The following is a 16449-nucleotide window of genomic DNA, read 5'->3' on the forward strand; positions in this document are numbered from 1 at the left end:
CTAATGTATAAAATTTTTTAAAATCTAATTAAGAAAAAAAAACAATTAAAACATCCTCGTATCCAAATTTGTGGGGTTGGACGCTATTCTGCAAAGGAAAGAATTAACTGAGTACGGGACGCCGGCAAACTCGATGTCAAACTCGCACTCATTCTTTCAATTTTGGTCAGAGCAGGTAACTTCAAGACAGATATTCGTTTAACCTCTCTGTTTCTGTACCTCTCTTTGCCAGAAGTGACAACTACTACCAAATCTTTTTTGGGGGGGGGAGGGAGGGCGACTGATTTCCCTTTGAAATCCTTTACTATGAAACATAAAACGCACTCCCCAACTTTATTAAACGCTACTCTGCACACACTCACTCACCCGCATACAGTAAGTGGTTCGCCGCGAAGAAGGCTGTGCAAGGGTGCCTTTGCGACTCTGACGCCACTGACACATGGCTGCGTCCTGCCGTCGGCAGAAAGGAAACTCCTCCCTTTAAAAATAGCTCAGTCGGCGGCACGCACACTCGGAGGCACGCAGCACAACACCATGGTCTCATGGATCATCTCTAGACTGGTTGTGTAAGTTGTGATTATTATTATTTGGATCGGCCTAAACTATCATGTGTGCAGTTGATGTTGTATTCTCTTTCTTCCACTCGGCGCGTGTCGCCTTCGTTTTGCTTGTAAATGGCAAGGTGCATGTATGACAGCGGAGCTGGGCTCGTGTAGCCTGCCGGGTCTCGCATCCTAAATTTAGGCACCGCTAGCAAGATAAACAGCTTGAACATAGTGATAATGGGGGAGTTATAGGGCTGGTGGAGGAGCGAGTAATATGGGAGGGAAAACGGGCGGGGGCAGTTGGAGTGGCAGTCATAGCGGCATAAACCCGACAGGTCATGTTAGCTGGTCATTGCCTACCCCTAGTGGTTGTGGTCTCTTAGTAGGGGGCATAGACACCCTACATACACCAACGTTATTTCAAATATCTATCTATCTATCTATCTATCTATCTATCTATCTATCATGTAGTGCCTTCCTGTCTGTCTGTCTGTCTGTCGCTTACCAACCGCTGACATCGGGCTCCTTGTTACCTAACGTCGACGGGCGATCACGAAGATGACTGAACAATCCACTTGATACACGAAGTGGCCTTTATTGTTCGGGTCTTCTCTTTGTTGTGTTTAACCTCGCCGATCCAATATTAAAACAATAACCTAAAAAGAAGGCAGTCATTGCATTGTAAACGCCAGCGCGGAGGATTTCTAAGGATATGTCTAGTTTTGAAACGCGCTCGCTGTGTGTTATGTTAATCGGGTTAAGAGAAGCCGAAGGGGTTGGACCAGACAAGGAAAATGACAACAGAGGGGCCTCATTGTGCTTATCAAAATTTTGTGTTTCTTGCTTAGGAAAGAAAAATTATTATTATTATTATTATTATTACTGTTTCAAAAATAACTAGCTGCTGCTTTGTGTGGCAGACAATGGGTCCAGCACAGTCATTCCTACAATACATGCAGATGAAAGTGAAGAAAATGTACATCAGACTTATCTCTCCCGGACCATCACATCTGTTTATTTCTCTGCACTGATTGCTGCTCAACTCCTGGCTGTCAGAACCATTTGGATTAGACATAGGAAGAGGGATATATATGAATCGTTTTCGGAAATGATACCTCTAATCGCAGACATGTTGATTTTTTTGAAGGTATACTAGAGAAATATGCTTTCGCACTCTGTAAGATAAGCTGTAATTGACAATAAAAAGTGCAGGCATTGAGGTAATCAACGTTCACTTTGTAGATTCCTCATTTAACAAATTTGGGGAACAGTCGTGCAGAGCTTGTGAAAACTTAAACTAGTAGTTACAGACCATTTGTCTGTGAAAATGACAAGTGTTTTGAATCAAAACTTATTGATTAATTGTTAACCAGTAGCACAAGGTTATCAGGTGTCTGTAAAGTCTTTGGTGAGTGACATACACACATTTTTTTAGTGTCTCTCACCAAGCTGTTTCACCACTTTCCAGACCCATTGTAAGAAGAACAGGGTCCAGGTGAGAAGCTCAACCCAGTATAACAAAACAACACCTATAAAAATGTCACTTCGTGGGGTGGAGGTTTTCAAAGAAGCAAAGGACATTTGTTGGAGAATTTACTATACCCAATGAAATCACATTTGTATGTTAATATAAAAAAAAATCATACTAAAGTTTGACTGTAATTGTCATACACAAAGAGAAACATAGGTCATTAACAGAAATATTAATCAATACATCCATATTCTTAATTAATCAATCCATTTGAAAATCTATTTCAAGTTAGGCTCACTTATATTTGGTGTCTATCATAATAAGTAATAATTATAATGAATTACATTTATATGATGCCTTTCTTACAACTCAAAATGCTTTGCATATTGTAGACAGTTGAAAACCACTTAGCCTTCACCACAGGATCAACCTGTATAATGAAATGGCATCCATTTTGCTCCAGCATGCTCACTACACCTTAGCTATTAGTTAATGAAGAGGTGAGTGAGACAGTTAGGCAGATAGAGACAGTGAATAATTTCGAGGCAAGAATAGAAGGGGAAGTGATGAGTAATGTACCCAGGACATTGGCGTAAACCCTTCTCTTTTCAAAATATGCCCAAGGATCCTTTATGACCACAGAGATTCAGGATCTTGGTTTAACACTTCATCTGAAGGACAATTATATTTTTTTTCTCAGCATAGTTTCCCCATCACACACAGAACAAGTGCTCCTTGCTGGCCTCACCAACATCTCTTCTAGCAGCAGCTCAAGCTTTTTCCTGGAGGGTCTCCCATCTGGCCAGTACTTGACAGGCCCAGACATCCTTAGCTTCAGATGGATTACCTGTTTTGAAGTGCTGATGGCACGGCTACTGTTAGCAACATAAATGTTCCTGTGTAATAATAAGTTAGTAAAATATTCATCCATCCATTATCCAACCCGCTATATCCTAATTACAGGGTCACGGGGGTCTGCTGGAGCCAATCCCAGCCAACACAGGGCGCAAGGCAGGAAACAAAACTCGGGCAGGGAGCCAGCCCACCACAGGGCACACACACCCACTCATCAAGCACACACTAGGGACAATTTAGAATCGCCAATGCACCTAACCTGCATGTCTTTGGACTGTGGGAGGAAACCCACGCAGACACAGGGAGAACAAGCAAACTCCACACAGGGAGGACCTGGGAAGCGAACCCGGGTCTCCTGTGAGGCAGCAGTGCTACCCACTGCGCCACTGCACCACCAGTTAGTAAAATATGTAAATTATATTCAACACAGAATAAGTAAATACAAATATATATGTTGAACAAAGTACAGTATTCACCACACTATGTATTCTAAATGACAGAACTGACACATAGTCACAAGGAGCCAGAAAAGGCAAAAAAAAGGCAAATGTGTGAAGAATGTGCAATTGTTCCACTAGAGACAGCAACAGAGAACTATAAAGAGCAATTGTTCTATGCATGTGTTGGAAGTAATATTTTCATTTTCCAGTCAATCCACTTTTTCAAACCAGCTTTTTTATTGCTTTACAGTGTCAGGAAGACCAAGGTATATCCTGGCACTATTTGATCCGTGGAAAGAACCAGTCCTGAGCTGGATGCCAGGACACCCACACACACCCATACCCACTCTAAGAGGTCAATTTTCTTCTGTCTTTTCTTTTGCCAGGTGATATTTATTATTAATGATTTGTCATTTAATATTTGGACATATTAGCTCTGGCTCCCACATTTTTACTGAGATAAGTGGGTTGAGCTAGCAGATGAATGAATGAATGAATGTTTAATGCATTAATAGTGATTTAACACAAGCAGGGTAATGTAGAAAGACACTACATCTGAAATGTCAAGGTTACTAGCTTTAGTACCCACCCTAATATACTTTGTGATCTTGAGAATGAAATTTAACTCTCCTGTGTTTCAAATGTGAAAAATTCAGTGAAACAGTTGTTCTAAGTTTTGGCACTTATAAAACACCATGGGATGGAGTTTCACTATAGAAATATTCTATGTACAATTCCAAAAAAGTTGGGATGCTGCATAAAATGTAAATAAAAACAAAATGCAATAATTTTTAAATCCCATAAACCCATATGTTATTCACAAAAGAACATGCAAAACATATAAAAAAGTGAAACATTTTACTATTTCATGAAAAATATTAGCTCATTTTGAATCTGATGGCTGCAAAGAATCTCAAAAAAGTTAGGATGGTGGCAACAGAAGGCTGTAAGTGGTACTAAAAGAAACAGCTGAAGGAACATTTTGTAACTAATTAGGTTAATTGTTAACAGGTCAGTAACATGATTGAGTATAAAAAAAACATCTTAAAGATGAGATTCTCTCAGAAGTAAAGATAGGCAGATGTTCACCAATCTGCCAAAAACAGCATCTACCTGTACAAATTGGAACAATTTCAGAATAATGTTCCTCAAAGTAAAATTGTGAAGACTTTGAATATCACATCATCTACACTATATAATATCATCAAAAGATTCTGAGAATCTGCAGAAATCTCTGCGCACAAGGGACAAGGCTGAAAATCACCATTGGATGCCTGTGATCTTCGGGCCCTCAGGCGGCACTGCATTAAATCAGGCATGATTCTATCATGGAATCATTGCATGGGCTGAGGAACACTTCCATAAATCATTGTCTGAGAACACAGTTTGCCATGCCATCCACAAATGCAGGTTAAAGCTCTGTCATACAAGGAAGAAGCCATATGTGAATGTGATCCAGAAATGCTGCCGTCATCTTTGGGCTAAAACTCATATAAAATGGACTGAGGCAAAGTGAAAAACTTTTCTGTTGTCAGACAAATTGAAATTTGAAATTCTTTTTGGGAAAAAATGGATGCCACATCCTCCATACTAAAGAGTTGAGGGACCATCAATGTTCAGTTCAGAAGTCTACATCTCTGATGGTATGGGGGTGCATTAGTACCTATGGAATGGGCAGCTTTCACATATGGACAGGCACCATCAATGATGAAAGGTTTATTCAGGTTTTAGAGCAACTTATACTCCCATCCAGACAATGTCTTTTTCAGTGAAGGTTTTTCATATTTCAGCAAGACAATGCTAACCTGCATACTGCATTTATTAAAACAGCATGGCATCATAGTAGAAGAGTCCAGGGGCCTCATGTATAAACGGTGCGTACGCACAGAAATGTTGTGTACGAACGTTTCCACGCTCAGATCGTGGTGTATAAAACCTAAACTTGCCGTAAAGCCACGCACATTTCCACGGTACTTCATAGTCTGGACTACGCAAGTTCTCGGCTCGGTTTTGCAGACTGGCGGCACCCAGCGTCAAAGCAGTGCTACTGTTCCTGTGTGGTTACCCTTTCTTTTTCAGATCCACATCCCTCATGCAGCATTATAAATACACTGAAATTAACAGCATATTGTTTATTAGTTTAATGCATCTGATTGTAATTAACCAGTAACAATATAATGGTCCACGGAATGGTCAAACTATTCCAAATACCATAACTGTTTTAGCATTGTTACTCTCACTGCACCTTCTTTTACTTCTTTCAGCTGCTCCCGTTAGGGGTTGCCACAGCGGATCATCTTTTTCCATATTACTCTCACTGCACCACTCAGAGCAGCTGATCGGAAAGAGAATTATCGGTATACTGCATCAAGCACACGCTGCCTCAGCCATGCTTCCTATTTGAACTGCTCTCACACGGCAAACGCTTCAAAACTTTTTCTGTATGGACCTCGCAGTTCAGAAAGAGTTTCATTCCAAGAGCTCTAAATGCAATCAATCAGTTCATCAAGTGCTCCTTGTAGAACTGTTTGTACTTATAAGTACAATCACCTCACTGTAAACTTGCACTACAGTTATAATATTGCGCAACCTGAGCCACTTTATAAAGCGCGTATTTACATATGATGACGATATCATTTTTAAGATGAAATGCAGCAAAATATGTTTATTATATTATACAGATAAAACTTTAACTTCATTTAAATAATCTATATTGTTAATAATTAAAGGACACGGTGTCGCTACGGTAGAAAGGATCTGGCACTCCGTTCACGGATTGTTTCTGAAATTATTTCATAGAAGGTCGTGCACAATCACTGCTCCACCATGTTCCCATGTTTAATAACATGCTTTAACTCCTATCGGCATGAAAATTATATCAAGTATACATCTCAGTATTTTAATTATTCAGAGAGCTGTAATATTACGAATGTAATGGATTTTGTGTCCTGTTGGAGGAAGAGAAAGCCGGTAAGCATGTAGTGATTCACACACATAAAGCACATAGAAGATCAAATACAAAACAAAGCATTCAATGTGCTGCTTTAGTTACGATGGGATTTGAAAAACTAGTAAATTAAATGATTTTAAGATGAAGTTTATGATGTTCTACTTTAATGACAAAATAAACTATGTGATCAAAGTGGAAATTTCAAGATTAAAGTTGACATTTAGTGCTTTTTCCCCACTGTGTGCCTTTTTTTTTTTTCTCTGCACCCTAATAAGCTTTCATATGAAACTCAGACGGTGGGCTACGACTCGGATTTTCACGGCGAATTTGATATCTGACAACTTCTTTTTTATTTTGGGCACTGTGCGATTTCATGAACTTGAGCTTTCATGCTATGTCACTCGTTCAACTTCCTTTTGTTGTTTATACCACTGTGTAAACCAACAAATAGTACGTTTTTCCTTGCCTCCACTTGGTATTCGCTGAAATTCTTATTTTCCCCAGTGCTTTTCCCATTGTCTTTTCAGAGAAGGCTGAGCTTAAGAGCTATTCATATTGATTTGCATATTCAAAGAGGCATAATTCTGGGAGGAGTTGTGGCAGGACAGAAGGCGCGTGCATGTGCGTTATTTTTCACACTGATCGGGATTTATGTAGCGGAAGAATGTGTAAGTTTGCGTACGCACAGATTCCTGCATCTGGATTTTTCTGTGCATATGCACATTCCCGCTTTTGTGCTTATGCCGTGTTATAGTGTGAGTTCTACGCACGGCGTTATACTTGAGGCCCCAGGTGCTGAAATGGCCTGTCTTCAGTCCAGACCTTTCACCAAGTGAAAACATTAGACGCATCATGAAATGAAAAATATGACAAAGAAGACCCTGGACTAGAATCCTATATCAGAAAGAATAGGACAACATTCCTCTCCATAAAGTCCAACACTGGTTCCCTCATTTCCCAGACATTATGGACTGTTATTAAAAGAAGAGGGGATGCTACACAGTGGTAAACATGGCCCTGTCCCAACTTATTTGAGACATGTTGCTGCTGTCAATATTAAAATCATATTATTCTTTTCTAAAAATGGTACATTTTCTCAGTTTAAATATTTGATATGTTTTCTATGTTCTGCTGTAAATATAATGGGTTTATGAGATTAAAGGATTTAAGGATAAACCCTTGCATTCTGTTTTTATTTACATTTTACACAGCGTCCCAACTTTTTTGGAGTTGAGGTTATAAAATAAAGGCTGTTTGTAATTTTTTTATATATTTTTGTTTATTTCTGTGTACATATTGTTTGGTATTTTATGTACAGCATTGTGTTTGTTTTTTTGTGTTGATTTTTATATATTGACAATATTTGTAATTACTTTGCTGATTATTAGTATATGAACAATTAACAGCTTCTTGGTCGTAGGAGGTTACTTTTTGTGGTTGAAAAGCCAAAAATATAAATTTTCAAAGTGATCATCAAGCAGCCAACAAAAAAAAAGATGGATATAAAAGTTTAATCAACATTGACAAGTCATCTGTTTTCTTATCCTGTTTTGTCCAGTGCCAGGTTAAAGGAAGACGAGGTAGTAATGCATTTAAGACTGGAACTGTATCTCGATGAGGTGCATTGAAGCATATACACTTTCAATGTTGCATTTTCAGCTTTTTACAGAAATTGTATCATGTTACTATTTTTTGTGTGGTTGTTTATATCTCTAACCTTGTGTTTTGGATATTTTGTCACTGCCAATCAGGTCTATGGAGTAGGTACACAAAACCTTGGACTCTGACTCCTCAATTTATGGTACCACCTTCACCTGACTCTCCAGTTTGCAATTAGACAAAAACATTTACCATGTTGACTGAAAGTACACAACATACAAGATACAAGGCATTTCATCACTGCCATGTATAAATTACTCACAGTTTTGGATGAAAATGCTGTAAGCGTTTTTTTTTTTTTTTACGTTTGATGCTCTTGTAGGTGCTTTCTTTTCAGAACCAGTAAAACTACTTATATTATTTCATATACTTTTTCACCATTATCTTCAACACACTGAAAGATCTGACAGATGCCCATCTGCTTTAATTGTAAAGTGTTGAAAAACTGCTGACTTTGTTAAAACTCTTTTTGAAATTGTCAGTTTGTGTATGAGGTTTAAAACCAGCATAGTTATGTAATATTTTGAAAGTTGCAAAAGGCAGTCTTTAATGTATATTAAAATGTGTCCTGAAAACTAAAAATATTTTAATTAAATTAGTATATGTGAAAGTGGAAAATTTAAACACATTATATTACAATTTATATTTAGTTGGGGGTGGTGCAGTGGGTAGTGCTGCTGCCTCGCAGTTGGGAGACCTGGGGACCTGGGTTCGCTTCCCGGGTCCTCCCTGCGTGGAGTTTGCATGTTCTCCCCGTGTCAGCATGGGTTTCCTCTCACAGTCCAAAGACATGCAGGTTAGGTGGACTGGCGATTCTAAATTGGGCTTGGTGTGTGGGTGTGTTTGTGTGTGTCCTGCGGTGGGTTGGCACCCTGCCCGGGATTGGTTCCTGCCTTGTGCCCTTGGATTGGCTCCAGCAGACCCACATGACCCTGTGTTCGGATTCAGCGGGTTGGAAAATGGATGGATGGATATTTAGTTGGAGTTGGTACATTTTTACCTACTCTTGACTTCCAACTCCAGTTACCCAATAGTTTCCTACTACTTTGACTCCAACTCCACAATTATGACTTCAGATACAGGCCCTGGTGCCAGTGTGATGGGAAATGTACAGACTCAGCTGTGCAAATGTGTCTTACTAGTTCCTAAGGTCTTGAAAAGCTATAACAGATTTTAGAAAGAAAGCTTGAGTATCAATATTGATGTTTAAAGAAAGTGAGACTCTGATAAGCTAAGCAAACAAAAAACAAAGAAAAAACAATAAAAATAATTTTGTTCAGGCTCAAGGGGACGCAACTTATCCTTCAGCAAAGGAGCAACCCTGAGTGGGGCAATAAAAATAATTATATATAAGAAATGTTACATATATTGTTTAATTCAGTTTATGAGAATCTTTGTGTATAGAATGTTTGTTTTTTTATGGTATGTAATGTAGACCCTAAAACTCTTCATTCTGTGACCTTTACTGGATTAACACATATCCCTCCCACAGTATGTGCATCTTTCTACCAGATACTGTATTTAGGTGCAGATGGATTGTGTGGTATTCCTCGAAGCTGGACTCTTCTATTCCAGTTTTCTATTGTACAAGATGCAACCCATCTTCTCCCTCTGGAGATTAGCAACTTGTATGCTACTTGTGCCCTTCCACAGAAACTTTTTAAGCCTGAAGAAGTTGTTAGTGTGCAACTGCAGACCTGGCATTATCTCTACACCTTGAACACTGTTCCTCTCCTTCAAATAACACTAAAGTCTTCACCTTCCTTTGCCAAGAAGTTGCTTACCCTTTGTTTATATCTGAACATAAGAAGGTTCTCAAATGAATAATCTGACTCCACCTCCACGGGTAGTTTTTCTACCATCATTGTACATTTTTACTTTTCTCTTTTTCTTGAGGTTTTATAATGATCAGCTTTATTCATTTCTGAGGACAGACCTGAAAATACTGAGTGCTGGAAGAGGAAATGGCCTTTAATGTAGGGATACAGTATGTTGTGGAAAAGTGCCACATCTCATCCTTAGCCAATAAAAGTAAAAATGGGCATTTAAAGAGCTAAAGAAATTTAAGAGCTGTTCATTATTTACCATAATCTCAGGTTCCTGGGAGAACCACCCTAGAAGCTTCTAGGATAGGCAAATAGAAGACAGTTAACCATCTGATGTTTTATTTGGACATCATCTAGTAAAGGTCTCCACAGGTTAAAAGGCTTGCCTATGGAAAAACAGGTAACCAGGGCTATAGGGGAAGTATGTGGGTTTCTGAGAAAGGGATGATTAGGCCAAGTGTTTTGTTTGCTTGTATTATTTAATGCTGTGCCACAAGCAATCAAAAATCAAGTAAAAAAATGAGGAAAAATATAAACTTGTTTATAAGATGTGTAAATTTACATTGTAAAGTGTATCAGGTTGCCATAATGAATTTGGTATCTTTTTTGGCACCAGCATCAGTTTATATGGTCTAGCTAATTGGCATAGCAGTTTAAAGCAAAGATAAGTGTGCAATCAGCAAATGCATAGCACACAATTACATGTCAAGTATTATCATTGCTTTTTAAAAAATATAGTTGGTAGCACATGAGCTTCAAAGTGTCTGTCATTGTGCTTTTACTTATTCTTTTGTTAGCCTCAGAAATGGAAAACCCTATATTGTGTTTTTCTATTGTGAGAATTATGAGAATCAAATGCACTTTACATGTACAGCGCTCTACAGTTTTCAGGTTTATTTTTTATAGTTGGAGCACAAGCAGATTAAATTACTTACTTGTGTAACATACTGAGATGGAAGCAGAGATCAAACTAAAAGTCTTGTTGTTTAAAGAGAGTGCAGTGCCTTACATGCTAGACCTCACTGACTATTCTGTTTATATTCGGTCAGGTCTATTAGTATGTGGAAAGTGACACAATTTTCATAATTTTAGCTATGTATGCCACCACAATGGGTATGAAATAAAGAAATTATTATGTGAAGTGTAGACTTTCAGCTTTAATTTAAGGAGTTTATAAAAAATATTATATGAGCCATTTAGGAATGACAGACATTTTTATACATGGTCCCCCTGTTTGCATGTGCTGAAAAGCATTTGGACAAGCTAACATAATCATAAATATAATTATCATTTTCAATATTTGGTTGAAAATCCATTACAGTCAGTGACTGCCTGAAGTCTGGAACACATGGCCAAATGCTGGGTTTCCACCCTAGTGATACTTTGCCAGGCCTTTACTGCAGATGTCATCATTTGCTGCTTGTTCGTTGGACTTTCTGCCATCAGTTGTGTCTTTAGCAAGTGAAATGCAAATCCAGTTGGATTGAGGTCAGTTGATTGATTTGGCTTTTGAAGAATCTTCCACTACTTTGTGTTGAAAAGCACTTGGTTTGCTTTCGCAGTATGTTTTGGCTCATTTTTCATCTGTACTGTGAAGTTCCATCCTGTCTGTTTCGCAGCATTTGGCTGAATCTCAGTAGATAGTATATTCCTGTACACTTCAGAATTCATCCCTGTTCCTCTGCCAGCAGTTATATCATCAATAAACACTAGAGACTGACTTCTATTGGCAATCAGGCATGCTCATGCCATAACACAGCCTTCACCATGTTTCACAGATGATGTTGTATGTATCGGATCATGAGCTAATCCTTTTCTTCTACATGCTCTTCCTTTTCATCATTCTGGTACATATTGATCTTAGTTTGCTTTGTCCAAAGAAAAGTGCTCCAGAACTGGACAGGCTTTTAAACACTTTTTAAAAACTGTTTTCTCGCATTTGTCCTTCCTATGCTTGAGGTTGACCAGTGGTTCCCACTATTGTGGTTAACCATCTGTATTTTAACCTTCATGAAGTTTTCTCTTAACTTCAGCAATGACAGGTCTATGTGTCAGAGAGTGTTCATGGTTTGGCTAAATGTTATGAAGGAGTTTTCTTTCACCAAGGAAATAATTCTGCAGTTATCCAGAGCACTTGTCTTCCATGATTGTCCAGGCCTTCTGGAGTTGCTGAGCTCACCAGTTCATTCCTTCTTGTTAAAGATGTACCAAATGGTTGATTTGACCACTCCTCCTGTTTCTGCTATCTTTCTACAACAACAACAACAACAACATTTATTTATATAGCACATTTTCATACAAAAAGTAGCTCAAAGTGCTTTACATAATGAAGAAAAGAAAAATAAAAGACAAAATAAGAAATTAAAATAAGACAAGATTAATTAACATAGAAAAGAGTAAGGTCCAATGGCCAGGGGGGACAGAAAAAAAGAAAAAAAATCTGCAGAGGTTCCAGACCATGAGACCGCCCAGTCCCCTCTGGGCATTCTACTTAACATAAATGAAATAGTCCTCTTTGTTTTTAGGGTTCTCACGGAAGGACTTGATGACGGTGGTCATGCAGACTTCTGGCTTTTAATCCATCACTGTTGGAACATCACGGTGCTGTGAGTAGATGGTGGTGGCGCAAGCCACCACCAAAAGGACACCGGAAAAGGAAACAGAAGAGAGAGTAGGGGTTAGTACAGATTTTAGAGCCACCATGAATAGTTATTATAATGAATTGGATATACAGAGAATCAGGATTAAATTACAGTGAAGTTATGAGAAAGCCATGTTAAAATAATGTGTTTTTAGCAGTTTTTTAAAGTGCTCCACTGTGTTAGCCTGGTGAATTCCTATTGGCAGGCTATTCCAGATTTTAGGTGCATAACAGCAGAAGGCCGCCTCACCACTTCTTTTAAGTTTTGCTCTTGGAATTCTAAGGAGACACTCATTTGAGGATCTGAGGTTACGATTTGGAATATAAGATGTCAGACATTCTGATATATATAAGATGGGGCGAGATTATTTAAGGTGTTATAAACCATAAGCAGAATTTTAAAGTCAATCCTGAATGACACAGGTAACCAGTGTAGTGACATCAAAACTAGAGAAATGTGCTCGGATTTTGTTTTCCTGGTTAGGATTCTAGCAGCTGCATTCTGCACTCGTTGCAAACGATTTATGTCTTTTTGGGGTATTCCTGAGAGGATTGCGTTACAGTAATCTAGCCGACTGAAAACAAACGCATGAACTAATTTCTCAGCATCTTTTAATGATATAAAAGGTCTAACTTTTGCTATGTTTCTTAAGTGAAATAATGCTGTCCTAGTGATCTGATTAATATGTGATTTAAAATTCAGATTACAGTCAGCAGTTACTCCAAAGATTTTTACCTCCGTCTTGACTTTTAATCCTAATGCATCCAGTTTATTTGTAATAACCTCATTGTATCCATTTTTGCCAATCACTAAGATTTCAGTTTTCTCTTTATTTAGCTTGAGAAAGTTACTATTCATCCATTCTGAGATACAAGTTAGACATTGTGTTAGTGAATCAAGAGAATCGGGGTCATCAGGTGCTATTGATAAATACAGCTGTGTGTCATCAGCATAGCTGTGGTAGCTCACATTGTGCCCTGAGATGATCTGACCTAACGGAAGCATGTAGATTGAGAAAAGCAGCGGACCCAGGATAGAGCCTTGTGGAACACCATATAGGATATCATGTGTCTTTGAGTTGTAATTACCACAACTAACAAAGAATTTTCTCCCTTCCAGGTAGGATTCAAACCAAAGGGTTCTAAAGGGTTTGTTTTGTTTTCTCAGCCTAATGATAGAATCTTTTTACTTGCATTGACTGCTCTTTGGACCTCATATTAAGAGTTCATGAAATAGTTATAGTCAATGAAATAATGAGGGAACTGCTCCAACATGGCTATGGAATAGATTGTCAGTTAAATGTTCAAATACTTTTGATCCCCTGAAAATATGGGGACCATGTATAAAAATGTCTATCATTCCTAAACAACTCATACAATATTTTTGGTAAACTCCTTAAGTTAAAGCTGAAAGTCTACACTTCAATCACATAATGATTGTTTTTTTCTAATCCATTGTGGTGGCGTACAGAGCTAAAATTATGAAAATTGTGTCACTGTCCAAATACTTATGGACCTGACTTTACATGTGTGCATACATTCTTAAATCTGTTTTATTCACTTTAGAGTCACTGGGGGTCAGAGCCATTAAATTGAATGACCAGCTTTGTTTATTAAAATAAACGTTGTTTGGACTTTATGGTCTGTGTGTTGTTCTTCATGTTTGTACAGTGTAGTACACAAAATAAATGCTCAATAGACATTAATGTGAATTTTTAAAAAATCTATCTTCTGCTTTGATTCTAAAATACAAATCCATAAAAATGGTTCTATATAGTGTTTTTTTTTTAAGCTCACACATTGCTTTTGTGTTCAGAGCCATGCAGTTACTGCTTTCTTAAATAGACTGACAATGTGCTTGGTGCCTGCCATGCCCCATTTTATTGCAAAATGTGTACATCATTTTCAAATTTCACAGAAAAAAAAGTCTTATCAGTTTATTGGATTTAGAGAATTACCGCCCATTAATTTTGTCAATGAGTCACTTTCTGAAATCTAGTGTTGTTCATTTGAACGGATCTGTATACTTGCTGGGGTATGTTCCATTTTTCGAATAACTCTGCTTAGGATAAAGCTGTTTTGGAAGATGGATGGATGGATGATATTATTCCATACATACATGTGTTATGCAAGGGCGGGTTTATCTGTCAGGTGGTTCAATGTCATATGATTAACAAAGTTCTTGAATCTTATTTAATACCAACATTTATAGCTAGGTTAGCCTTCCAAGTCTTCCATTCCCTTTCATCTGTCAGATTTTCACTGTATTTCTTCATTCTTAGTTGAGTTATAGTGTTGGGGTTACCATGAAAAATGGATGACCATCCAAGAAGACTGCGACCTTTTGGCTTGTGGAAACACTTTGCTCCTGATTTTAGGCTTTACCTTTTAAAGGCATACATATCCAAGAGTTAGTTACTTGCCTTATGTCACCCCGTGTATGGTGCTTCTACTATCATATTAGACCTCCTAGTAGTGCATGTAAAGTAGGTAAAATAGGAGTATTTCCAATATAGATAGAGTGTTACGTCATATACTTTTTGCCGAGTGAAAGTGCAATTTAATTTGTTTGCATCACAACTTTGTTACTTTAGATGTCTATATAGTATTCTGTGCACATAATATGTACCCTTTGTATATGAGCATTTTATATATGTCATAGAGTACAGTTTCATTGCATACCACTACTACTGCTACTACGCTTGCTCTATCTGGTGCTTCATATTATCTTCTGTTTTGGAGGAGCATTAAAGAAAAACTGTTCTGCATAAATAAAGTAGGAAAACCATTTTATTTTAACGAGCAATGAAAATACCTGGTATATTTTTATGAGTGAGAACAATCCACTATCTGATTTGCTTGTAGTACTGAAACAGGAAATAGACTTATCTTTTTATGGTGGTGTGGTAATGGTCACTTGCACACTGAAGAAGCAAGAAGGTGAAAGACTCAACATTTTAATTGTATCAAGTGTGTAAATGTTTGCTCAAAACATGTTGACAGGGACAACTTGTATAGCCAATTACTTTGACAGGACTATCTTGTACAGTTAATTACTTTATAGTTGTGCATATGCTACTTACTACTCGTAGCCAATTTTCTATGAATAGACAAAGACAGGTACATGCCTTTACTTAAAAAATATTTCTCAATAAATATTACAGAGGCTGTTTATGTCTATGTATGAATCCAAAGCATGTGGCCATCATGCCACATATATGACTGGTATGTAAAAAATGCAAGATACTTCCTACCAGTCCCCACTGTGTTTTACTTTGCGAGCCAGAATTTATTAACCACTGTGGCTGCAAGAGGACTTGAGACCCAAGTTATTTTGAACATGGTGATTGTAGGTGAATATTTGTCAGTTCTATAGGTGTCAGAAGTGGCTGGCATGTCACGAGAAGCTGTTCTGCAAACCACTTAAGCTGATGAAGAAGTTTTAAAATTTTTTTAAAGTAGAGTCTTCCAAATCTGAGTAGTACAGAGGTGCTGTACTGTATTTGATTCATTGGAATCTGTTTTGTCATTTTGTGTGGGCTGTGGCATAGGGCAATAGAAATCTTGACCATGTGTGCTTCTGTGTTATGTTTTATACCTTATATTTTCAGGAGTATTCATGCCCAAGTTCACCCATTTCATTTGGAAAAAATATTAATGCTATGTAAGACATCAGCCACCCTGAATTATAAGGTAAACAAGTCCCTGTAATGCATTACTTGTTCCTCCCTTTCTGGAGTATCTTCTAGAATGACAGGGATGTTTTCATTTATGCGGGTAGTGCATGACTGTGAAGTTTATTTAATCATGTTTTTTTTTATTCCCAAACTAGGGGGCTTAGCCCCCTGCTCGCTTCGCTCACCAACCCTCGTGTTTGGTTTTCCAGATACACACTTTAAAGATTTTTTTTCTTTGAATTGTTGCAATTTCATTAGTTTCACTATTATTTCAGAACTTATCTAAAAACAATATTTGGAATCTTTCGAGTCCCAATATGCTGAATCTTTTAAATGAGGTCAGTGAGACATGGGTTTAATGACTTTGTACCATAATTCAGGATAG

The 16449-nt window shown here is 37.8% G+C and overlaps 1 protein-coding gene across 3 annotated transcripts in view; it reads left to right on the forward strand.

The window, feature by feature from the left end:
- The first annotated feature begins 440 nt into the window (after window positions 1-440).
- reep1 (receptor accessory protein 1) overlaps window positions 441-16449 on the forward strand; it is a 119651-nt gene continuing 103642 nt past the window's right edge. Inside the window, exon 1 of one of the 3 annotated variants that reach the window (XM_028801572.2) lies at window positions 441-566. In XM_028801572.2, the coding sequence (XP_028657405.1) occupies window positions 535-566 (32 nt within the window). In that variant the 5' untranslated portion in view covers window positions 441-534. The remainder of the gene's footprint in view (window positions 567-16449) is intronic. The other 2 variants (XM_051928048.1, XM_028801573.2) reach the window with 2 other exon arrangements.

The sequence above is a fragment of the Erpetoichthys calabaricus genome, chromosome 5 (assembly GCF_900747795.2).
Source record: "Erpetoichthys calabaricus chromosome 5, fErpCal1.3, whole genome shotgun sequence".
Taxonomy (NCBI): domain Eukaryota; kingdom Metazoa; phylum Chordata; class Cladistia; order Polypteriformes; family Polypteridae; genus Erpetoichthys; species Erpetoichthys calabaricus.